This window comes from Falco cherrug, chromosome 17 (assembly GCF_023634085.1).
Source record: "Falco cherrug isolate bFalChe1 chromosome 17, bFalChe1.pri, whole genome shotgun sequence".
NCBI lineage: Eukaryota > Metazoa > Chordata > Aves > Falconiformes > Falconidae > Falco > Falco cherrug.
Genome location: NC_073713.1, coordinates 4,028,011 through 4,052,486, shown reverse-complemented (window position 1 = coordinate 4,052,486; position 24,476 = coordinate 4,028,011). Strand labels below are relative to the sequence as shown.

The window sequence follows — 24,476 nt, the reverse complement described above, 5'->3', positions numbered from 1 at the left end:
GTTTGAAATTCCAATTATTGAACTCAAACCCAGCAATGGCAACAAAACGACAAAAAAGAAAGGTAGGGGAAAAGCCAGGGCAGGCTGCTGCCTTAATGAGCCGAAACCCAGGACCTGGCTGTACGGGTGCCAGGGGAAGTCATCTAAAATGAATGTCACACCTGGTTATAAATAGGGTGGCATGCGTGGCTGTGCCCATTAATGTTGTGACACGTCCCATGGCGATGGGTTAACCCTTTCCCTTGCTCTCCCATGCGGCTAAATTTTAGGCAGCCTCTGCAGCATCGTTTTCTAGCTCTGTCAGTGGACCAATATACAGAAAATAAACCACAGCTGCTATTCAACATCTAGCAGCAGAGCCTGTTTGACCCAAGCAAAGATACCCAAATTACCTTGTAATGAGCCCATGCTTATTCCAACAAGAAAGCTCCAAAATCTGTGTTGCCATCAACCAAATTCCAGTGATCTGGTGTTTTGGAGGAAAATGCCGCACCTACAGAGACAGCACCAAGTTCCTACTACCCGTGGCTATTATATATTTCAGTGAAGGAGCCAGCGTCCCCTGTTTTAGCCCTGTTTAGGCTGTATGCCCTCCTGGTAAGCAGCAGAATTATCTATACGGATGTATGTATAGAGAGGAGGTAGCTGCTCATAAGCAGTCCGTAAAACAGAGATGATTTCAAAATTTCCGGGGAATAATTTTTGCTCCCTGGGTTTTGTCTACGCCATCATATAATGTTTTGGTTCAGCATCTTAAAACCAAATTAACCTTTTATTTAAGGCTGGATAAGCTACAGAAAAGGGAGATTTAAGACACTGCTCTTGGGATAGAAAAAAACCCAAAGTATCCTGAGAAAATGCAAATAGAGACGAATGCAAAGAGGTAAGAGGCAGGAAATCCTTTATTGAAGGGGTAAAGGCAGAGTCACAAACAGACTGCTCTAAAAGTTAAAACAAATACAGACAAAAGGCTCAAACCCAGAAAACGATATTTTTCCCTCCCCTTCAAAGTCCAAAGCTTAATTTCGGTAGGATTTGTTATGCTTACACAGCTCGGCCAGCAATTGCACCCTGATTTGGATGCAGCAGGGAGGAGGGAGACACCAGTCATATACTGAAGTGGTTAAACGATGAGCAAAGGCATCCCTTCTCCGACCCCGCTGCGGGTTTCGGAGTGGGGATGTGGGAGCAGCATGTTAAAACAAGACAGTCTTTTTTTATTACTATTTATTTCTTTTTTCTTTTTTTTTTTCCCCTCTCTTTTCCAGACAGCTACTGTACAAAACCAAACAGAATTTTATAATAAATACCTAACACAAGAGGCTCAGTACATTGCTACAATCCTTCACTGAAGGGAAACATATATACATATATATATATATCCTAATATATAACCTCTTTGACTTAAATCAGCATAAAGGCTACGTGTTTCTACGGGAAGGCTAGGGCAGGAATCCCACTTACCATCACCCAGACCGACCCCACACCTCAACCGAGCATCGCCACCTGCGGTCCCCCTGCTCCCAGCAGCTCCCCATCCTCCTCCTCGCTGGAAAAACAGCAGGATTTGCCCATGGCAGGGAGTTTTTGCATCTAGGAAGCTGCGGCTAAGCAACCACGCAGTGACTATAGAAAACTGGAAGAGACCCTTGGCATGCACGACTCCTGTGTGATAAATGCGGACGTTTTCCTTGGCACCATCTCAGGCTGAAATTTCTGACCCATCCTAAATGATGGTTTACGACGCTGGAGAGGAAACACATGCTGGCCTTTGAGTTAAAACCCTCACAGACTCAAAGGGGAAAAAGAAAATAACCCTGCAAGGCTACATGACTTTAGCATCCAGCTATTTGTTAAATTCCTGGAGATTAATTAGCAGACACAGAACATTGCCCGAAGGTAGGTCTGAACGACAGCCCAAACAGCTCTGCATCCAAACTCTGCAGCTGGTCTTTATTTTTATTTTTTTTTCTTCCCTAAAAAAAAAAAAAAAAAAAAAAAAAAAAGCAAGGAGCCAAGCCCTCGGTACCCTCAGCCCTTGGCTGGAGCCCCTTGGTTTCAATAGGAATCACCTACGGGAGATAAAAGCTGAGTATCTTGGGTTTTCAAATCAATGGTAGGGATTCCGGCACAGCTCCAGAGTGGCTCACCCATGGCCCCATCCCAAACCTGCCCGGCCAGCGAGACGAGGGTCTCACACAGGCTCAGCTCAGGCAAAAGGGACAAGGAAAAAAGATCTGCTCCGCAACTGCAGATGGGGAAGCTCAGGCACCACAAACTCCAGCCCTCCTCCCCTCCGGATGAGAAAGGCTGTTCCCACGGGAAATTCAACGTTTTGCTGCCAAAAGGGGAGTCAAGGCAGGGTTATGGGCATCCGCAGGGAAGCAGCGAGGGGCATCGAGAGAGGATCCTGGAAATACCGAATCGCTCATCCAGGGATGGCAAAACCTTCCCAAATTCCATCCCCACTCCCCAGGCACCAGCTGCTGCCAGCACACGGATGGCGACTGCTTTGATGGGGGGTTCAGGGACCGAGCAGCCATCTGTGCCGGGGCCAGGGAGCGGCTGGGCTGGGGAGAGGGGGCCTGGCTGCTTCCCACCGGGAAGAAGGAGCTCCAGCCTTGCCAGGCGTGAATTGCTGGCGAATAGACTGAGAATCGCTAAAGCAGGGCTGAAACCCGGTGCCAGACCCGAGCATCTTCACATATCCCGGGAAAGCAGAGGTGGAGAGCGGCACCCATCACCGTGGTGGGCTCAGGAGAGGGCTCAGCACCTGCTGCTCCTGGGCTCAGCCCTGCTACGAGCCACGTTAGCAAATTATCTCCAAAATCCAAGCAGAGCTGGGAAAGCAAGATGCAGGGGACCGAAAGCCAAGGGTGGGAGGGGAAATGCTGGCACACCCAAGTGTCCACTCCAGAGGGGGTCGGAGTTTCACAGCCAAAGCACTGCAGAATTAGTAATTAATTAATCCTCACAGCAGCCCTGCAAGCCAGCTCAGGTGTAATTAAGCCCTGGGTTTGCAGCTGGGAAGATCGAGGCATGGGGCTGCAGCTCTAGGAATCTCTCTGCTGATGCTGGGGGTGTTTGGAGACAGATGTTTGTCGCCTCGTGGATTATAAATCCAGCAGAAACCACCATGACCACCCTGCCTGTCCTTCTGCCATGTGCCTGCCAGGATCCAGCCCTCGGCTCGCTCCCAGCCAAACCAGCGAGTCACCTCCCAAGCTAAACCCACAGCCGATAAAACACTCCCCGTGCTGAAGGACACCCACGCTGCTGCAGGGAGGGGACGGCAACTCAATCCAAGCCTTTTGCAAAGGGATCCCAATTTTATCAGCTAAGCCGCCCACCCTGGACCTCCTCGACCTACAGCTGGGACGGGGCGATGGCAAAGCCAGGCTCCGTGTTTTTTTCCAGCAACAAGCCCCAGCGAACCTTACAAACAGAGTCCGCAACCACATTTAACAACAACTCTTTGGAAACACCCTACAGATACGGTTATTTTTCCCCTTAAATTATAACTTGCCTGCGAGCAGCCAGCCAGAAAGGAAGAAAGAAAGGAAAAGAAGTGATTCCTCCCCATTTTGCTGCCGGTATTCCCCCCTCTGAGGTAGACATCGATGGGGTGGGGATGAACCGCTGGAGAGTGGTTATTAGTCTGGTGAGCAAGATCGTGGCATCCTCGCCATCCTGCCCTGGCGCATTGCTGCCGAGCCTGTCCCGGCACGGCTCAGCACTGCCGCAGCAGGCAGGTGGCGGTGGCCGGCGGTGGCCCCGGTGAGCTGCATTTCTCCGGGGCGGTGATTTTACCGGTGTAATCGATGCAAGAGGCGTTGCGTGTCCGCATGCCCTCACCGCAAGTTTGGGAGCAGGGGGACCAGGGATCCAGGCGCCAGAGCGGGCAGGGGACATCTCCACAGGGCTTGATGTCCTCAGGCTTGAGGGCTCTGTCACAGGTGGAGGAGGTTTGACCCTCCACGTCTCGGCAATCCACCGTCCGCCTCTGCCAGCCGGAGCCGCATGTCTTGGAGCACTCGGACCAGTCGCCCAGGACCCACTGGGAGGTCAGCATCGGTCGGATGACATTGGCTGACTTCTTCTCTTTGCCCTTCTGCTTGCTGAAAGGGACATCCTTGGGGATGAAGAAGGTGTACTTGACTTTGGGTGGGAAGACCTCACTAGCGATGGTCAGCAGCTGGACGGTCAGGGGCTCCGGGAGCTGTCGGAAGCTCTGCAGCCTCTCCAGGGTCGTCATGGAGCCACTGTATTTCAGGATGGTCCCGTTAATGAGGATGTCCTGCTCCATGGCTGAGATGGCAAAGTCTCCGTTCAGCAGGTACTTGCCCTCCAGGGTCCTCAGGGCCAGGTAATTCCCATCGTGACGGACTCCTCTGTGGCTGCGCTGTTTGATGTCGATGTTGGTTGCCCCGGCGGGGATGGTGACAATGTCGTTGTAGCCGTATCTGTGCAGGGCAAAGGGACACGGTTATTTTCCTGGACTTCCTAAGAGGAGACCCAGGCAAGGGATGGCCCTTGGCAAGCGGGATCATGGCTCTGAAGCCATCACTCTGTAGCCCAGAGCACTTAGGAGCTGGAAATACTGTAGTTGTGCCAGATGAATGCTTGGCTGGAAGATTTTGCTGAATTACACGCAAAAATGAGCGATGCAATCAAACGAGCAGCCCCACGGTTATCGGCCTTGGTGGAAAATTCCCCTTTCTTTTGAAATGGGTGAGGTGTTTGGGACTAAAAGCTTGGCTCTGCCAGTGGTGCTGTCACAGGTGATGCTGACTGATAGCGTCAGCTATAGATAGATACAGAACAGCAGAACAGCAGTAAGTCGGGGCGCTGCTGGCATTGTACGCTCAGAGGATACACACGTTGGCCAGATGCTGCTGCTAGAACCAGATCAGCAGTTAAACAGTTAATCCAACAGGCATCTCATATTGCAGATGACTTGGATATCCACTCAAAAGCCTTTCCTAGAAGACAGCAAGTCCTACTGCAGCAGAACCATCCCCTATCCATGGGTGGGCATCTCTGTACCCTGGGCTCATCTTTGGAAGAGTTTTGCAGCCACCACCCATGACACAGAAGAGCTTCTGTTGGAGGGCGCAGAGCACCTTGCCATGCTGGGGGAGGATCTCCCTCCCAAACAAGATCCCCGGAGCACTACAGCTCCCGGGACAGCACCGGGAAGGCTTTGGTATTCAAGCCCTCGGCACCCCATGCTATGGTAATTACGTGCCACTACAATAAAATGCCATCCTGGCATGAGTCACGTCGTGGGGCCGGCAGGATCGTGTTCCACACATCCCCACGTTGACGCTGAGGTCAGGAATTAGGTTTGGAGTATTTTGGAAAAAAGCCTTTAGGTCAAACTGTGCTCTCAGTCACCCTGGCCTCCCTAACCCTGATCTTAATGGGATCTCTTCTTGGCTGTAGCTGCCACGCTAATCTCTCTTTAGTCAACCGCAAACAATTCATAGGAGAGTGGAAGCCCCATTTCAGCTGGTTCCCTGGAAGGAAACCATTTAGGAAATCTAATTTGACTGTGTGAGTCACCTCGCCGCATGGAATTGGATGCGTTGGGCTTTTGTTACGATATTTTCAACAAAAGCCTTCAATTCAGCTCTTTGGCAAAGCAACGGGGATCTTGGGCAAGGGAAGCGGCTGCCTCAATGCCCGAGTCCCGGGACTGAAATTCACCCCCAAGCCCAGGGAAAAATTATTGAACTATTTATATCCCACATCAGTTCTTGAATATGTGCCCAACCGGCTGCATTGGGGTGAGATACATATTATAAACAACTTGGGGCAGCAGATTTATTTGCAGTGGAGTACGGAGCCTGTTGCCCGTGTCAGCACCAGCTATTATTTTAGGAAATAAACTCTGCTTGGCTTGCATAATACTGCCCCGAAATAAACCCAGTGTAATTCCCAAAGTCTGAGGAGGAGACCAGGCTGCTGCAAGGCCACCCAGCTTCAGGGCTGAGAGGGGAAGCCAAGCGCTCCTCTAGTCCGGCTGCTCGGATGCATAGATGCAATGATTCGGGTACGGAAAGCAAACCGGCTTTATGCGACCTAGAAGGAGTCCTAACATCCCTAACCTAGCACTTCTGCAACAAAAAACAAAGAAGAAAGGAGGCGGAGAGGGGTAAGCTGGTCTGCCCCCAGCCCATCTCTGCAGAGCCCTTCTCCCCAGTGCCTTACTTGGATCGGTTGAGTGAGCCGGAGATTTTCCTGCAAGTGGAGCCGTTGCCACCGCACACCCCGCACTTGTCCAGCTTCTTGGAGGACCCAACGATGTGGTCGCAGCCAGCCTTGACGCACTGCCCGTGGACACAGATGGAGAGGGTCTCGGGTCCACACAGCGTCCCGTCAATCACCTAGGGAAAGGTGGGGGGGCAGAGGAGAAATTAGGGCATTTGAGCTCCAAGGGGGGAAAGAGGGGTGATTATCATCACCAGGTGTCTTACTCTGGCCTCGAAGACTTTAAATTCGCTCCTCCCTCTGGCTCGGCAAAAGAGCTTGCATCGATCCCGGGGGGACACTCCCGCGTACTTGGGAACCCACTCCAGGCGATTCCCTTCCAGATCCGTAAAGTTGTAGCCATTGTACTTCTCGCACTGCTGCTCCCGAAAGCTTTTCCCTGCAAGGAAAGGTGAAACATGACCTGGGAGCTGTGGGAAGCCGGTGGGAACGGCTGTCCTCAGAGAGCCGTCGCGGAGATGTGGGAGCGAGCTGAGCATCGCCAGAGTGCGCAGCAAGCTTGCAAGCAGAGGAGGGATGCCAAACGCCTTCCACCCAGCGGGAAGGGATCACAACCCCCAGCAGAAGGCTCTTTCCCCCCCACCAAAAAATATAAATACTCAAGGGAGAGCGGAGCAACCCCTGGTGACAGGTTCTAGAGACACAGGAGCGGGAGGTGAGCGTGCACCGGGGCACGGCGTCCCTTACCGTCCGGCGGGCACTCGTCAGTGTGACAGGACTGGTACTTGGCACGCTGGCCCTCGCAGTACCAGCCGCCGTGCTGGGGCTTGGGGCTGTCGCAGTGCCGGTAGGAGAACTGCACGCCACCGCCGCAGGTCCGGGAGCAGGAGCCCCAGGAGCTCCATGGGCCCCAGCCACCGTCCACCGCCGGCTGCAAGAGGCCAGGAGAAGCTGCTACATCCACCTCCGAGCCCGTCCATCCCTGGCTGCTCACTCTCAGGGTGAGCAAAGCTCTGGAGCGACACTAAATCCCCCCCAGCACCTCCCCCTGTGTCACCAGCTGGGACCCTGATCCAGCAAAGCACTTAAGCACATACTTCACACGAAGTTATTACAGACTTCCACCAGTCTGTTCATGTGCTTAAAGTTAAGCTTGGGTTTAAGTACTTTGCTGACTGACTTGGAAATCTTCACTAATTCCCCCAGCCAGGCAAAAAGTGATGATTTAATTGCAGAACTGTGGGTGCTTGCTCTGGTTCAGACCAGCTCACGCCTCAGCAAAATATACGGCAGCATTTAGCTACAAGCTGGGCTTGCCAGCGATAAAGATTATCGCAAGGTGCTGTTGAAGGAGAGATCCAGAAAACAAATCGGGCAAATCCAAAGCTAGACCAGGAGACACCAGGACCAGGGGCAGAGATTTGGGAATCCCAAAGGGTCAAGCCCCAGACTGCTGGTCCCCAAACCCCTTCCCCCTCATTACCTGGGGCTTCAGGGCATCTTGTGGCACGCAGCGGCCATCCCAGCATAGCCCATCGCCTTTGCAGGGGGTGCCATCGGCCCATGGCAAGCTGCCGTTCTTGGTGTGGCAGAGGGGCTCCCCACTGCCGGTCCTGCACCAGAGCTGGGCGCAGATGTCCTCCTCTGTGGTGTTGGGGCAGTGCTGGAAGTCCTTGCCGAAGATCTGCTGGCATTGCTGGTCCAGGCTGTAGAGGGCTTTTTGGCCGGGCAGCTCCACAGGCAGGGCCAGGGGGCTGGCTGGGGCATCCAACAAGCAGTCGCCTGGGCAAGGCACAAGAATTAGGTTGGAGATGCATCAGGGCTCGATGCCACAGATTGCACCAAGCGGGGCACCCCAAACCTCTCTCTGCCTTCTGATCCGACTCCCCCTTCACCCCACACCCACCTCCAGGCGTTGCAATGAGCCTGAGCAATTAAGGAAAAGGTTGTCCTGAATGATGAGGTGGCTGAACTGAGCCTTACCGTGCCCTCCATCTAGAAACTCAGTGAGGTACATGGCGCTGCAAGGAGACCAGGGCTGGGTCTTGTTCAAGTGGATGAAAAGAGGGGCCATCATGTGGTGCTTGCCGAGGGGCCCGAAGAGCCGCTCGCAGGTCTTGGAGTCATCATGGGGCATGCTGAGCACGTGGCCTGGGGAGCAGAGAGCATCGCTGAGCCGCAGCCCCCAAGCCCAGCCCCTGCTGCCAGCGGTGCGTGGGCAGTTGGGAGCATCTCTAAGTCATCAAGCAGTTCCATTGCTGCAAAAGCTACTTGCTTCGATAAATCAGAAGTGCTAAACAAAACAGAGCTTGCTCTGTCTCAGCGGTACAGCCTGCTGTACACAGGGTGAAGCAGCCCAAATCAGTCCGGGCATCTCTAGGAGTGGCAAACTGAGGGGGGGAAAACTGCTTGCTCCCCTGCCTTAGCTCATCCACCAGGCAAATACACCCACTTACACCAATTCGGGCACTTTGAAGCGGTTTTGCTGGTGCAAACCAGCTTCTGACAGTGGCAGGAGCTCCCCAGTGCTGCCCGAGGCTCGGTGGGTGGTACCCAGCCGGGAGATGCTGGTGCTGGGCTGTGCTACATCCCCTCCCAGCAGCTGGGCTGGCAATGGCAGGCTGAAAAAGGAGCAACCCCTTTGGGAAGGGATGCCTTACCCAGTTCGTGAGCCAGGGTGTAGGCTGCCTGCAGGCCCTCGTCCTCGATCACCGAGCAGCTTTTGTTGCGGTCACACATGGTGCCAATATCCGCCACTCCCAGCGTGTCGCAGCTTTGGTGTCCGCAGAAATCCTGGTTGCGAGCAGCGCCGGGGCGGGTAAGGCAGGGTGAAGGGGTCCCCAGTTCGGCTGCCCCAACATCTCCAGGCAGAGCTGGGTGACCCACTGGTGCTCTGCACCCCAAATTCAACCGCCCCCTCAGCTGCATTGCTGCAGGCTCCATTCTGTGCATGGTGGGGGGATCCCTCCTCGACCCCGTTCCTCCCCCCACCCCCAGCATCCCCAAGGGACCCTGCGGACCTGTCTCGTCAGCAGGATGGCAGTGTCGTAGTGCTCCGGGTGCCGGTCACTTGTGGGGTTGAACTTTTGCTGCCAGCTGCAGAAGTTGCGCAGGGTGAGCCCGCCGTTGTCGGACACCTCTGGCCCCGCTGCCGCCTCGTCCACCACCAGCACCTTCACCACGACCAGGTTGATGGAGTTCTTCAGGCTGGGGTGCTTGTAGATGCGAGCAGCCATGGACATCAGGGTCAGGACATGGTTCTGTGGGGAAAGAAAGGCAGGCAGAGCCTGGTTAAAGCCTTTGCCATGGGGCTTTTTTTTTAATTTTATGGTAGGAAAGGAGAAATGGATCTCATTTATGAAGCCTACTACATCCAGACCGACTCAGGCAGCCACTGGGGTTGACAGACTAAGCGCTGCCTTTTCTGTACGCAATGCTTTACACCTTGTGCCCAGCACCGGGCACAGCAAGCCCACCCCTGCATCCCCTTCTCCAGACGCTGCGTCTCACCTGCCATGAACCCTTGGCACCCAGAAATCCCTTGGCAAAACCTCACGAGTGCTCTTGCCTATTCCCAAAGCGTTAACCCTGCCCTAGGACAGGAACTGCCCCACATGCATCCCCTCGCTGGTGCAAAACCGCCCTCGCATCGCCGTAAAACTCCTGCCCGCTCTGGTCGGCAGGGTTTGAACCCAACGTCCTTGGCGACAAACCGGAGCCAAACCGCTTCGACGGCCGAGTCTTCGCCCAGCAGCATTCCCAGCTCGGGCAACTGGGACGGTCAGAGATTACTTAATATGTCAAACGCGCCAGCGGTGTTTAAGCTGATGTAAACATCTTATCGGAGCATCGAAATTCCTCCTCTGCTTGGCACCCGCTCGCAGCCAAGAGTCAGGAGAAAAAAATGCAGCTATTACACAATATCATATTGGGAAAGAGAAAGTGGCCTCTCTCCTCCCCAGATGAATTACACCCTGTGGTCTCACTCCAGTGCCACTACCTAATTAAACTGGAAGGACTCAGTGGAAGCTCTCTCCAACACCTGATTTTCACCCAAAATACATGTTTTCTGAGCGGAGCCGGCTTGGCGCGCTCACCCATCGTGACGCTGCCAGGACAGTGATATGCACAAAAGGCCATTTTCTCAGAAAACGAGGGAGATGTTTAGGGGATACCCCCGTCCCCTAATAGTGACAGCATATTTGCTGCACCAACAGCTGCTCGCCCAGGGCACTTGTGGCTATTTTAAGTTATTCTGCCCCATTTTACCCCACCGCTGGCAACTCCACATAAACAGATGTTTTGCTTCAGCAAGATGTATCCCAAGTCCTCCCCGGCTCATTATCTGAGGGCAGGCCCCGGCAAGGATGATGGGAGCACTGAATAGACTGGTTTATTTAGACTGGCCAGATCTCCGCGACATGACTCACATCCCAGCCCAAAGCACGCAACAAATGTCACGGAGAAGTCACCGCCGAGGCAAGAAACCCAGGCGAGATCCCCGTGAGCAGCTGCTGCAGGGGACCGGGGGAATTGTTTACCCCATGGGGAAAGTCTGTTGGGAACCTTCCTAAAAGCAACCATCACAAACCCTTCCTAAGATTACGTGTGCGAAGATCTAGAAGGATGCTCTGTGCTGGAGCAGTGCATCATGGGATCATCCCTCATTTCCATGGGAGCAAATTCTGCCGCATCCTTTTCTAACCCATTAGAGGTTTCTCTCCATCCCGGTAGTTTTTACCTGGGAGCTCTCAATCCCTATGGCAAATCCCCTGGGACACCAACCCTCGCATCCTCAGGGTTACATCCAGCCAAGAAACTCTTTCAGCAGCAGGAATGGAGGGACTCGGAAAACGTCCGTCCGCCCTGCTTTCGTCTGGAAAGCGAAGACAGAAAACGAACCGAACAAACAACTATTTAGTGCAGATTAAAAGGTCAAATTCACTTGTTCCACCATCTGGTGTCTATTTATACCCATCCCTGGACCGTGCAGGAGTTGGTTGGGTTTCAGTTGGACCCTGACCGCTCCGGGGAGAGCAGCAATCCACCTGCACTGCCTTGGCTTGGCCAAAGGTTTGGAGCTGGGGCCAAAAGCAAATTACAGGATCCCCAGGGCTCAGGAGAGGCTGCCTGAGTGCTTTTGGCCAACAACAGGCTGCGGACGAGTTGAATCCCGCTTGTCCCATCCTTCTCGTGCCTTTGCAAACAGGCTCTGGCTTGACAAGCCGCCCAGGAGGGAACGCCGCCTTCTCCGGGGTTTCCTTCCCAGCACAGAGGCTGAGGATGTGGGTCTGACCCCGAGGGTATCGGAATCAGGTGTGGGGCAGCCACAGGGTCAGCTTTGGGCAGCCCAGAGGTACAAACGGACTGGTTCCTGCCTCCTTGCAAGGCACTGCAGCACATTGGGCACAAGGTGCTTCCCTGCCTTTTCCAACCAGCATCTCAAGATCTTGGCAGGATTTCTGTCCAGCTAGTAAATACAGCTGGAAAATCAACCCCTTACCTGCTGTGGGGGGAGAGGACAGCAGCCCAAGGCCGAGAGGATTGCAGGAGCATCCCTCCTCTGCCCCATGCTCTGCTTTTATGGCCAGGTATGAGCATTGCAGCCGAGCCACCACGCTGCAGAGGCAGTGCAGGGGTTTCTACTGCCTGGTGATGCCCCCCAAAACCTACCTCTTTTCTCCCCGGCTGCAATCTTTGGCTCCCTCTGGTCTCAAGAACCTCAAATTCCACCTGTTTCCCCCCTAAAACAAGGGAGGATGCCTGTTGTCCAACACACCTGCGTTACAGCAGCTCCGACACCCCTCCTGCCACAGCATCACGGAGTGGTCAGGGTTGGAAGGGATCTCTGGAGATCATCTAGTTCAACCGCCCTGCTCAAGCAGCTCACCTAGAGCAGGCTGCATAGAAAATCGCCACTGCTAAGCCAAGCATGCACAGGTACCACCAGCATTACCTGACATGAGACCGGCAGCAGCAAAAAGCATGGGCAGAGGGTCAGCAATGGAAAAAAATGAATGTAAGTCAGAGCACGGAGAACAGAAGTGGTTGTTTTTAACCTCATAATATTGAAGGATTTAGCTTTCTGATACAGGCTCTTGCAAAGTCTCTGCTTACGTTCTCCTTCACGAGAACCACTCAGAATCTGAAGCTTGCGGAGATCCCTAAACTGTTTTGTTTTTTTGTTTTGTTTTTGTTTTAAACCATAATTATTTTTCAAGGAGGAACTGCTCTTACACAGACACTAACTATTATTGTGGTATGCACATACTGATCTAATATCGCTGGACCCACCCAGTGCAGAAGGATGGCAGGCAGCACCCGTACAACACCCCTGCACCACTTGCCTCCCTCCGACATGCTCCCCAGCTTGTGGAGATTAATGCTCAACCCCACCTGGGGCTGTAGGTTTGTTTGTTCATGGAGTTGTTGGCTTTGGGTTGGTTCCCCCGCCGCCCCCCGCCTTTCTCCCTAGAAGCCAGCATTTCTGTAGGGGAGCGGGGGGAGAAAAGAGAAACGCAGAGATTTCTGGAGCACAGACAGATGGAAGGAAGAAAACACAGGGTCAGATGCGAGGGCTGCCCAGCTTTTAAAAAACAACTGGTAAAAACATATCCCAGCCTGTCTCTCTCCCCCGAAGCGACATCTGCGTGCTGACCCCCTGGCTCGGATACCCGCAGTGGCCGGCGGCCGCCCTGCCAGCCCCCTCCTGTGGTTTGAAGCCCAGGCCAAGAATTTCCTTGCAAAAATGTGGGCGACAGCCAAGGGAAACAGGGGGCAAGCCCGAGGAGAGGTGGACACCTTGCCAGCCTGCTTGCCTGCCTGCCCTTCTGCCTTCCCAGCTCTCCATCCCATCCTTATTCTCTTTGCCACATGATTTTTTCCCCCCTCCTCCTTCCCTGCTTGCTGGATTTTTTGGGGCTGACCCAAATGACTCCTTTTCAGGGCAGGGGAAACTGAGGCACACGCAAGACTGCCACCACCTCTTCGCAGGCAGGGATGAACACGAAGCAAAACCCCGTCCCCAGAGCATCCCAGGGCGGGAAGAGCTGCAGTTTGCAACCGCTCCTGGGCTGCTCCGGTGGGAGCCAGCTCCCTCCACGCTGTGCCTTTCATACCGAAGCCCTTGATAATCGGCGGTCACCGCGCCAGCGGCAGGGCTGAAACGCTGCAGCTGTTTAACATTACGGGGCGATGCGAGGAAGCGAGTCATTCGGCCAGGGGAACATTTAGGGAGGCTGGCTGGTCCTCCGACCCCTTGTACCGAAGGAGATGCAGGCTCAGGGTCACACCCGGGGGACAAATCCCAGAGGAAAAGCACCGGCAATGCTGGCGGGTGGCAGCATCCGCACAGGTCCCCCTTTGCTTTGCAAAGATCCCCTTTAATCCCACCCCAGTTGCCTTTGGGATGGGCTCAGGAGGGGTCAGCTCCTTTTGTCAAGGGATTAAGTGAATTTACCCGCTCAAGCTGCAAAATAGCCTAAAGCAAGCCTAGGAGCCGGACACGGTGGGGGGGGAACCTGAGGCTCTGGGGTGGCTTGGGTTTTACCTCCAAGGTCACTTTGACAGACAGCCTGGGTGCAGGAGAGTCGGCAGCAGGACCCCAGCAGTGCCCCATGCCACGCACTCCAGCACCCACCTGGTCTTAGAAGGAAGGCATTGCAACAGCACTCCAAAAACCTCATTGATCTACCTGGAAAAAAAACCACAGAAGTCAGGCGAGGAATCCCAGCTTAATCAAACCAATCCGATTTTGCCCGGGGTCCTCAGTCACTACCAACTCCTGGAATCTGGGATAGCAGAATCCTCACTTGTGAGAGCAAGGGGGAAAGAAAGGGGATCGTAGCCATCGTGTTTGCAGAGGAACGCTTGGAAATGCGTCTTGTCTGCACCCAAGAGACTGGAGAAATCCCACCACAGGAATCCGATTCAGCTGCCAACTGGCTGGGGATGCCGCGGCCGGTTTTTGTAACTGCCTGTTGCTTTAGGTGTCTCGGCAAACATCACCCGAGCCCTGCTGAGCATCCCTGCAAGTGCAGCCTGTGCTGCAGGTGCTCAGCCCAGATGCCCTTTTCCCTGCACACCACAGGGATTACCCCCTGCACCATCTCCTGCCTCGGTTTCCCATCCCCAACCCCCCACTTAATGCTGTTAGTGATGCTCATGGTCCTTTTTCTTCAAACATTCTGGCTCCTCTGCAGGAAAAACACAAAGGATGACTTGTGTAACCAGCTGAGGGCCTTGCACCCACCCCTTATATAAGGGGGCTCTTCCTAATTACTGCAGGTCACATCCTGCCAAGCCCTCCTCAACCTGCCAGCTGCTCACAGGTGTTACTGCTCAGCACTGTCCTGCTGCTAATGCCCCCTCCAACACCCCATGCAGCAACCATCAAGCCAGAAGAGCGATTAAACCCCCAAATTTCAACTCTGGCTCTGCTCTTACTTCATCATTTCCTCCTAGTTTACCTAAGTGTTGATAGAAGTAGAATTAAACATTTGTTACCTAAATTAGGTTAACGTCTGAGCTATAAGGCTTGGATTGATTAGAAATAAATCATTAATAGTATTTTCCTAACAACAGCAGGGCATTGATTCTAACTTGCAACGCTTGAATGCATCTTATGGCGACTATTCTACTGAAGCTGTTACAGCTTATGCAAGAAAACAACCAGGAATACACACAATACTTGTGACCTTTAATAAAAATTGGTAATTAAAGTGTGGTTACGGGAAGAAAAGTCACTATATAAATATAGTTTCTTCTGACTCAACCTTTCTGCTCCCTGCGCATCTCCTAATCAGCCAAGATCTCACCAGCACCAGCAAGCCATCACTTTTTTTTTTTTTTTTGGCCCACAAAATGTAGGTATTTAGGGAGAAGTGAGATGGCTGGCTGGTCTCCTGAGTTAGCAGCAACCATGCTTCTCCCTGCATTTTTGTTGCTGAGAACAAAAGACACAGAAACACAGCAGGTGGCTTTTTTTTTATACTACTACATGAGAGCTGGTTGATTTTCTCCAAATCACTTTACACTCTTGCTCTGTTCCTCCAAAATGAGCTGGGCATTACCGTGACTCCCCCCTCAAACATAGCACCTTACTTGTAGCCCGAGGCAGATCCTCGGGTGTTGCTTTAAAGCCATCGGGTGCCCAGCTGGTGGCAGAAGATGCACCACACTATTTTTTTTCCCCCTGTCCTTTCGGGGAATCAGAGACCAGGCTCACACTACAGGGAGAGTGATTTTCACCCCCATTTATATGCCTGTTGCTTAAGAATTTGGGTTACTCCGTTGCAAACTCTGTGCTTGACTGCTGTTTGCTCGGGGGGGTTGTCTCCCAGCGCAGCATCTGTCAACCCTGATTCTCTGCTACCTGTTCCTGCCAACCCAGCATGGTGGCACGCAAGCAAAACCAAGCAAGGAGCAAAACCTGAGGGATGCTGAGCAGCTGAAATCAGCTGGAGCTCCAAGGTTTAGCATTTCCCAAGGTCCAGCCCCGCCTGAGCAGGGCTGGAATTAAACCACTGCTTTATTAAGAGTGGAGAAGCTGGATGAAGCCCCCAGGGGAAGGATAAGGCTGGCAGAAGTGGCAAAGCCAGGCAGCCAAAGCGCAGCCCCTGGTTTCAGTTGCCCGGCTGCTCCCCGCGGAGCTCCAGCCCTGGACCCAAACCACCCATGGCTGAAGCCAAGCAGCTTCGGCGCAGAGTTATCCCCTGCAAGGACCCGAGCGCGTTTCAGACCTGGATTTGGACCCAAGCACCCGAACAACCCATCACTGCAGGGACCATGGGCGGGGGGGGGCACTGGCTTTGCAAGAGGCGTGAAAAATAACGTGATGCTGATGAAAGCCGCTGGTCAACAGCTCTGGAGATGGATGTGTGGGCTCCAGAGGCCAAGATCTCTGCTCCCGGGGTCTCCACCAAGCCTGGCCATGGGCAGGGTCTCTGCAGCTGGAGTGTGTTTAAGGAGGGGGAGCGTTTGCGGTTGTGGTGGCTGGGGAAAGGCTTGTCGGTCCATCTGCTGGGCTGCTAACAGGTGGCTCAGGAGCAGGACTGCACATTACTCAGCCCCTGGTTTATTTACTATCTGGCCCGAGCTCCTATCCGGGAGTTAAGCCCATCGCTTTGCAGCAGGCTATTCCCTTGCAGCAAGAAAGGCATTAACCCCCTCTGTCCCTCATCTTTGGGGACACCAGAGTGACGGGACATGGCAGTGTCCAGCCTGTGCAGACCCCGGCTCCCTGGGATGGATGCTGAGTCTGGCAAAGTGTCCCCAAACACAGACAGATCAGCCCTGCAGCCTTTGCCCCGGGGACTGACAGCCCCTCCGCAGCCGGGGAAGGTGGGGACAGACCCAAGGTCCCCCACCCTGTCCCCAGCTCTCTACTCGCTCACCCAAGGTGGTCCCTGGCACCCCGGGGCTGCTTGTGCCTGCGGGTCCGGGTGCACAGCAGAGGCTGGGGGAGCAGTGGGGGATGGAGGGGCTGAGAGGCAGCAGGAGGGGATGGAGGGACAACGGGGACGGAGGGGTGGCAGGATGAAGGGATGGAAGGGCAGCAGGGCCAGAGGAGAGCGAGGGATGAAGGGGATGGAGAGGCAGTGGGGACAGAGGGGTGGTGGGATGAAGGGGATGGAGAGGCAGTGGGGACAGAGGGATGAAGGGGATGGAGGGGATGGAAGAGCTTGAGGAAAGAGGAATGGAGGGGATAAAGGGGACAGAGGGGTGATGGGAACAGAGGGATGAAAGGGCAGGACAGAGGAATGGAGGCGATAAAGGGGACAGAGGCATGAAGGGGATGGAGGGACAAGAGGAACATGAGGATGGAGGGCACAGAGGGATGGAGGGGTGATGGGGACAGAAGGGTGGCAGGATGAAGGGGATGAAGGGGACAGAGGGGCAATGGGGATGGAGGAATGAAGGAAGGGGACGGAGGGGGCGGAAGGATGAAGGGGACAGAGGGACAACAGGACGGAGGAGTGGCGGGATGACGGGATGGAGGGGCAATGGGGACAGGGGGACGGCAGGACGGCGGGGCAGCCCTTACCTCCACGTCCTCCCCGTAGAAGCGCACCATGGACGCGTCGGCCACCAGCAGCGTCTCCACGTACCGCGCCTGCGAGACGAAGCGGCGGGCGCGGCGGGGCGGCGGCGGCCCGGGCGCGGCGGGGGGGCCCGGCGGGGCGGCGCGGCGCTGCAGCCGGTGCAGGCGGCGCCAGGGCGGCCCGGGCGCGGGATGCCCGAGCGGCTGCAGCTCGTAGGCCGCCCCGTCGAGGAGGAAGGCGGCGCGGAGCCCCCCCCCGCCGCAGCGGCTGAGCACGGCGGGCGCCTCGGGGCTCCCCTCGACGCCCCCCGCGTAGAAGCACCCCCGGCGCGGCGGCGCCCGTCCCGGCGGCCGGCGCCCCCCCAGGCGCTGCAGGCGGAGGCGGGGGGCCAGGAAAGCGGCGTCGGGGCGCAGGCGGAGGACGACGGCGCGGCCGAAGGCGGCCAGGCGCAGGGCCAGCTGCCCCGGCGGTGCGGGCAGGCGGGCGGGCAGCAGCGGCTGCGCCTCCCGCGGGGGGGGCGGCAGTGCCCACGCGTGGCACAGCAGCAGCAGGTGGAGCGGGGCGCGGCCCCCCAGCAGCGCCCGCCGCCCCATCCCCATCCCCGGCCCCATCCCCGGCCCGGCCCCGCCGCCCCGCCGCGCTCCGCCGGCTCCCCCGCAGCCTCCGCGCCGGCCGCCGCGCCCGCGGTATTTATACTTTCTCCCCCCGGCTTTGACATAAGAGGTTTATTTTTGATCTCTCGCTGTTCCCCACTCCCCTCCCCTGCCAGCCAGAGCCTGGGGGAGGAGGAGAACCGAAAGAGAAAAAAAAAAAAAAAAAAAAAAAAAGAAAGAAGAAGCAGCAGCAGAGAGAGAGAAAAAAATTATTAAAAAAAAAAAATAAAAAAACCACCAACCCACTTTTGGATGCGATTTGAGGCCAATCAGGCGCCGGGAGCCCCGCCTGCCTCCCAGTGTCAACTCCAGCCTGTTACTCTTCCAGCATTAACCCCTTCAGCCCAGCCCCTGCCCGCCGGGCCCGATCCTGCAGTGCAGGGGCTCGGGGAGGTGGTCTTGCCCCAGGGGCTGGGGGCTGGCACCCGGCTGCCTTTCCCACACCTGGACACCGTAGGAGGCTTTGCCCCGAGCGGGCTAGCTCCTCTCCCGTTGTCCCCAACATCCCCCCCCCCCTCCCCCCCCCGGGTCCTGTGCCAGCATCTCCCTCCAGCCTGGAGGCAGGAGGTGCCTCGGGAGGGTTCGCCCGGGTTCCCACGTCCTTCCCCCAGCCAAGGACGGAGGGTTCGGGCCCCTGTGACACGGACAAGGAGGTTTCCATGCCCTGAACCAACAGCCGGGTCCACGTGGGGTTTCCTCCAGCAACGGGCTAAATCAGTCTTCCGGAAAATACCTACGAGAATAAAACGATGCAGCCAGCTCCTCCTGTCCCTTTTATTTTATTTTATTTTATTTTATTTTATTTTATTTTATTTTATTTTATTGGTTTGTTTGTGTTTTTTGGTTTTTTTTTGGGGGGTGGGGTGGGTGGGAAATGGATATATTGTGCAGCTTCATTTAAAATGCACATTTCCCTCTTTCAGACCGAGTTTTCCTTCCCAGCCACATTGCCTTGCAGGAGTATCAAAGTCTCTGGCTGTAAACCCAGGTAACTACTGCCACGTGCTCAGCGGTGGCAAACATCAGGAGATGGGCAGAAACACGCTGTCCCTGGCTGGGAACCCGCTCAGCACCAGGGAACAACCAGCTGTAATGGAGAAAGGGAAATCACTCCTTATATATTACTCCTTCTTTCCTCTTAAGCCCTCCTTCCCCATGAGTTCATGAGATTCCTGGCCTCGGCAGCACCCTTTGTGCGGCACTGCGGTACCCTGGGATGTCTTTGCCACAGCCTGGGGCTGGTGGGTCCTATCCTGCTCCGTATCCTGATTTCCTCAACCTTTTACAGGGAGTGGACATGCTCAGGGCTGGGCTCGTACTCCTTTAACCTTGCCAAGCCCAAGGACCAGCTCCTCTACACTGTGGGTTGTTGCGTGGGGTTTTTTTTTTTTTTCTTTTTTCCCTTAACCTAATCTTAAAAAGATCCAAAAGGGTAAAGAATTGCATTTGGCAACTCAGGATTCCTGGAAAACCAGAGTCAGGCCACAGCTGAGCAATGGGGTGCAGGGTTAAAGGCTGCTCTCCCTTTACCGGAGGATGTATTTACATCTGCCCCTCTATTATTATCTCCACTTAAAAGCCACATCCCTACCTATATAGTAAACACAGAGCCCTGGCTCTAAATAGCAGTGCTGCCCTGGGGCCAAGGCTCTGATTACTTCTTTTTAAAGTGTGGGTTTTGCTACCGTAGGAGTGGAGGAAATAATAATTTAACAAATAAATAAATAATTAAAAAAGCAGCAGTGCCAGGCACGGTGTAGTTTGGTCTGAGACATCCTGCCAGGGCTGCGTATCTTATGTGCTGCCTCGACACCCAGTGCCTTGGCTGCTCTCCTGGGGCAGCCTGAGCCTGCAGCCCCCTCCTCTCCTGGCAGGGAGCTCAGCCTGCAGCTGGAGTGGCTTCTCAGTAGTGGCCAGGGTGGGCTTTGCTGGGCTGGGGAGAAAACACAGTTTGGTTTTTAAAATCAGAAGAAAAGCCCAGGGGCAGGACCAGAAGCCAGAAGTGCCTCCTCCAAGCCCAAAGCCCAGTGAAGGTGCCTGCACAGGCGTGCATCTTGCTGGGCTTCGCCTTGAGGGTGGGCAAAGGGACGTGGTGGCCCTGGTCTGAATGAGGACAGGTAAGGCTGTGGGCGACAGTGGGCATGTCTGTCCGACAGGATGCAATTTATTCCTGGCTTTCCGCTCTCAGAGCTGCATCTTTGATCTCAGAGGACATGCTTGCATCTTAGTTGGAAGGCACCGCTGGTTTTCATTAGCGGCTCGCTCAACAAACAGTAGCTGGAATTTCTTGTAGCCTCCCTGGGCTCGTTACAAACCAGCTCAAAGGCACACTGGGAGACAGCAGAACCTCACCTGGCTGCCCCTCCGCATCTCCTGCCAGCAGAGGTTGAGGCACCCCAAGGTTTTTCGGGGTTCCTGTGTCTTAACCCCTTGCAGGACACACTGCCACCAAACCTTGCCTGTCCCTGGGGGTTGCGGCTCCCCTTTCTATGGGGCTGCTGAGCATGTGAAAGCCATTAACTCCCTAGTCACTGTGATTTAAAGACCCTTTTGATCACACAGCCTGCAAACATCAGCCCTGCTCTCCTCTGCATCTCCCTAGCTCTGCAAAGCCAGGCAGCCGGCAGCTCCCTCCTGCATCCTTCCCAGAGGACCAAGCCCTGTGCTCCTGCTGCCTGGCACCCAGCTCCCAGAGGGGTTTTGACTGCCAGGGTGAGACCTGCGTTGCATTTGCTGTTCCCGCTCTGCAGCAGCGAGATTGCCCTGTTTCAGGGCTCTCTGGGATGCTTTGCTGTGCCCTCCTTGCTCTGCAAGTGGGATTGCATCCAAATTTGCAGTGCTGGGCTGGTGTTTTAGGTGTTCCCCTGTTTGCTTTGCCCTCAGGCCAGGGAAAACATATGGGAGAATAATTTGAGCAAGAAAGCAGCTATAAACTCAAAAAACATTGCCACTAGATGTCAGTGCCGCCTTATGCTGCGTGGTGGGAAACCCTCAGCCCATCCCAGTGAGTTTGCTGCCATGAGCGGGTCCTGCAGCAGCAAAATTTTGCAGTGCAAAACCCACTTGATGGCAAAAGGAGCAATCCCATTAGTTTTCCTTTTAAAGTAAGCTGGCGAAAAGAAATCCCTCCCTGAAAAGCAGCTGGGCTTTAAATCAGGGCCCTGGCCTCGTGTCCTGTCAAATGACCTTCAGTGAAACTCCCTTAGCTGCCAAGGTTGGCAGGTGAGATTCAGGGAGATGGTTTTTGCCCTGGGTTTGCATGAGGAGGGGGGGGTCTGGGCTTGGTTTGGAGCGTGGGGGAACCAGCAAGCGAATTAAGCATCACAACGTGGCATAAACCTGGAAGCACCGCGCCGAACCCCCGCTGCGCAAGCATAACCACGAGAGGGACCCCCCGCCTTACAAGTGGTGCTTAGTTAACATTTGGTACCTGGAACCCCTCAGCACCCCGTAACAATCCGGCTCTGCCTCCCCCTTAGCGCAGCGTTTGACACACACCCCCCCACCGGTGCAGCAGCCGGTGCACCGACAGTGCGTGAGGCTCAGCAGCTGTCAGAGGGATGCTGGGGAAACCCTAATTCCTACTGAGCCCCTTAGACCTGGGGAAATCAGATTTTTAGGATTTAGGGAAGGGCAGGGACAGCCAGGCTGGGCCTCAGTTTATCAGCTGATGAAGGTGCCTTGAAAGCTCTTGGCGCCCTAGAGGCATCATCAGCTGGGTACTGCGAGAGCGAAGGATTTGATTTCATTTGATTATTTGATTTGATTTGCAAGGATTCTGCCTCTGATTTCTAAACCATCTTAAGGCACCCCCGGATTTATTCTCCATTTTTAATCATGCTTTGACTCGTAATGCAAACCGTTGCCTTCCATTCCGTGGCATACCTTGATGTACAGAGCAAGTGTCACCAGAGGGCAACCTCGCCTCAGGGTGGGTTTGCCACTCAAAGCGGCTATAAGGGAAGCAGGTTTATTATGGCTTTCCAAAATCAAGGGCTAAATCCTCTTTCCAGCACTGTAGCCTCCTCCCAGGCTCTGCACTCCCTGGGGAGCTGCTTCTCCGCTTCCTGGCTGGCTTTCGAGGCTTGCGAGGTGCCCGGAGACCAGCCCATCAGTGAGAAGAGCCACCAAGGATTGCTCGGTCCTTCCCCAAACCCCTTGCAAAGCTGCATCCGACCTGGGGTTAAAAACCTCCAGATCTGACAGAGACCTCCAAGCCTGCCCCAGGGCTGCTTTTCCTATGAACCAGCCCACAGAGTGCTAAATAAATATGGCAAGTTATGCCATGATGAAATGCAATAGTGAAAAATACTATTCTCTAGAAAAGAAAAAAGAAAAAAACCCCACCCCAATCCCACATCTGAATCTCCCCCTCCTCCCTATCCCACACTCGCATAGTTTATGGGCTGAGGAAAATGAATGAACTCCATAATGGTTTCCCTGAGTGATGAGCATCTTTGGCAGCTGGCTTGTAGATCTCCAGCACCCCAGGTTTATTCCAGATGTACATAATATTGAGAACCTTTCAGGCTTACCCAGATCCGCAGCTTCACCCTTCTGCAAGCTTGGGTCTTTCTGCATCTTTGGTTTATGTATTTCTCACATGAACATCGCATACAGCTAATTAATCAAGGATGGACCCTGCCTCAGGCAGGCGGGTGCAACACAGAGCTGTGTAGCCCTGGGCCATAAATCTTCGGACTGGAGGTGTGTGTATGAGTGATAAGAAATGTGTGATACCATTTTTTGGGCTGTGTGGGACCACATCTAGCTCCTCTAAATTTCCACTCACTGGTTTAAAAGACCTTGGAAAAACCTCTATCTTCCGTTAAACAGAAAACAGCCTTAAATACCAAGGGGGGTGAAGAAAGAGGGGAATTTTGGATGCTTTCTGGGTATATGAACTATCAGCCACCCCAGGACCTGCAATACTGGCTGGAAATCTGGCAAAACTGAGCTTTATGATTTTTTTCTGTCCCATGTCGAAGCTCTGCCAGATGTGACGTGACGGGACCACGCGAGAAGGCAGCAGAGATGCTCCTGCTGCAGGAGCAGTGAGCCAAGGCACAGAGATTCCCCACCCGTGCATGGGGGGAGAGGGCCGATTTGATTTTGGTTGTGTTGCAAGTAGGTTGTTGTTGTAGGTGTGTGCTTGAAGGTGTTTAAAGCCCAGATCCTCTTCTCCCACAGGGCGGGTACAGTGCTGCTGCCATCCCTGTTGCGTAGAACGGCACAGGCTGCATGGGGAACCCATGGCTGCCCATCTCCAGTTGCTATCATCCCAGCCAGAATAAATCTGATTAAACTCAGCGTCTTCCTGGACCAAGGATGGGGCAGGTTTTAGGTGACTAAGACCTCCACGTGCTCAGGTTGCACATCTCTCCTTCCATGACCCTTTCTAGATCCAGCCAGATTTTCTTCTCCAAGTCTTCCTTTCCTGGAAAGCCGCCTAACAGCTCACTTTGACTCATCTTCAGCCCCTGGAGAGGATCCTCCTTCCTACCCATGTGGGAGAGCGTTTGGGTGAGAGCCCAGCCCCTCGACCTGCCAGCCTTCCAGCCCAGGACAAGCGACCGGCTCACAATTCCAGGTTTTCCCTGCCTACAACCTTTCCACTCTACCTTCTGCCTAGAGTTCTCAGATGGGCTATTTCAAACTATTTCTTTCTTGAAATGGAACAGCCAGGTGATACGCAAGGTTTGGGGGATTTCCCCCCCACACCACCACTTTTTCTTTATTCCTAAATTCACGCCCTTGGCATCACAACAGTGATGGAAAAAGGAAAGAAAATAACTTGTCGTCACTTCCCGGAGGCGCTTCGGATGAAACAGGAGGAAAGTGGGGAGAAGGAGGGTCTACACTGTGGACCAGCTCATATATTCGAAGCTCACTGATATTTCAGGATCAGGACGAGTTATGGATTAGGCCAGGGTGAGTTAGTTTTCTACCTTACAGTGGTTTCTAGGCAAAAATTTGATTTACCTTGTATACCTTAATGCACCTCATTATCTGTAGCTGTTCGGTGAGGTCCAAAGGCATTTTCCATCCCTGTTCCCTACTTATCATGTGCATTCCTTAGGCCACATATATCCGGCCCATTACCATTAAACCCAGGCAAACTCCAGGGGTTGAAGAGCAGCCAGGGTCAGCCCCAAGCACCTGGAAAGACACACAGAGTGAGACCAAGGGGTTGTCTTGGGCTGGCTCCTTCGTTCAGATGTAAGGGGCTGTGGGGTGCAGGCAGCTGCTGGGAGGTCCCCCAAAGCAGGGAGCTTGTCCTCACCCTCCCGTTGTGGCTGATCGCTGTAATCTGCCCCCTCGCCTTGGCAGGAGACATAACAGAGATATTCCCCTTCACCCACCCCGCTTCCAGACAGATGTGTTGCGGAGATAGAAGCGCCCCGAGCAGATACTGCAACCCTGGGACTGCTCAAGGGCTCTGTCTGGGTCCTCTCTAGTGACAGGGACTGGGAAAATCACATTGAGCTAGAGGGAAAAACAAACAAATAAAATAAAAATACGCCTCCCTTCTTCTCTGGAGTGCTCTGAGACATGCCAGCAGCCCTCG

At 54.4% G+C, this 24,476-nt stretch overlaps 1 protein-coding gene across 1 annotated transcript; it reads right to left on the bottom strand.

Moving 5' to 3' along the window:
- Positions 1 to 884: 884 nt before the first annotated feature.
- ADAMTS8 (ADAM metallopeptidase with thrombospondin type 1 motif 8) lies at positions 885 to 17,914 on the bottom strand. The gene is made up of 9 exons (XM_027803202.2): positions 17,258 to 17,914; positions 9,234 to 9,473; positions 8,874 to 9,006; positions 8,197 to 8,364; positions 7,697 to 7,995; positions 6,961 to 7,144; positions 6,480 to 6,652; positions 6,214 to 6,389; positions 885 to 4,463 (listed from the first exon to the last, which is right to left on the bottom strand). Exons 1-9 carry the CDS (start codon positions 17,864 to 17,866, stop codon positions 3,731 to 3,733), a joined length of 2,715 nt encoding a protein of 904 aa, XP_027659003.2. The 5' UTR covers positions 17,867 to 17,914; the 3' UTR covers positions 885 to 3,730.
- Positions 17,915 to 24,476: the final 6,562 nt, after the last annotated feature.

Excerpts from the sequence above, each read along its gene's own strand:
- ADAMTS8 (XM_027803202.2), bottom strand. The coding sequence starts at position 17,866 with ATGGGGCCGGGGATGGGGATGGGGCGGCGGGCGCTGCTGGGGGGCCGC. Across the intron at positions 6,390-6,479 it reads TTAAAGTCTTCGAGGCCAGA|GTGATTGACGGGACGCTGTG; the intron begins GTAAGACACCTG and ends ACCTTTCCCTAG. Across the intron at positions 4,464-6,213 it reads GGCTCACTCAACCGATCCAA|ATACGGCTACAACGACATTG; the intron begins GTAAGGCACTGG and ends TGCCCTGCACAG.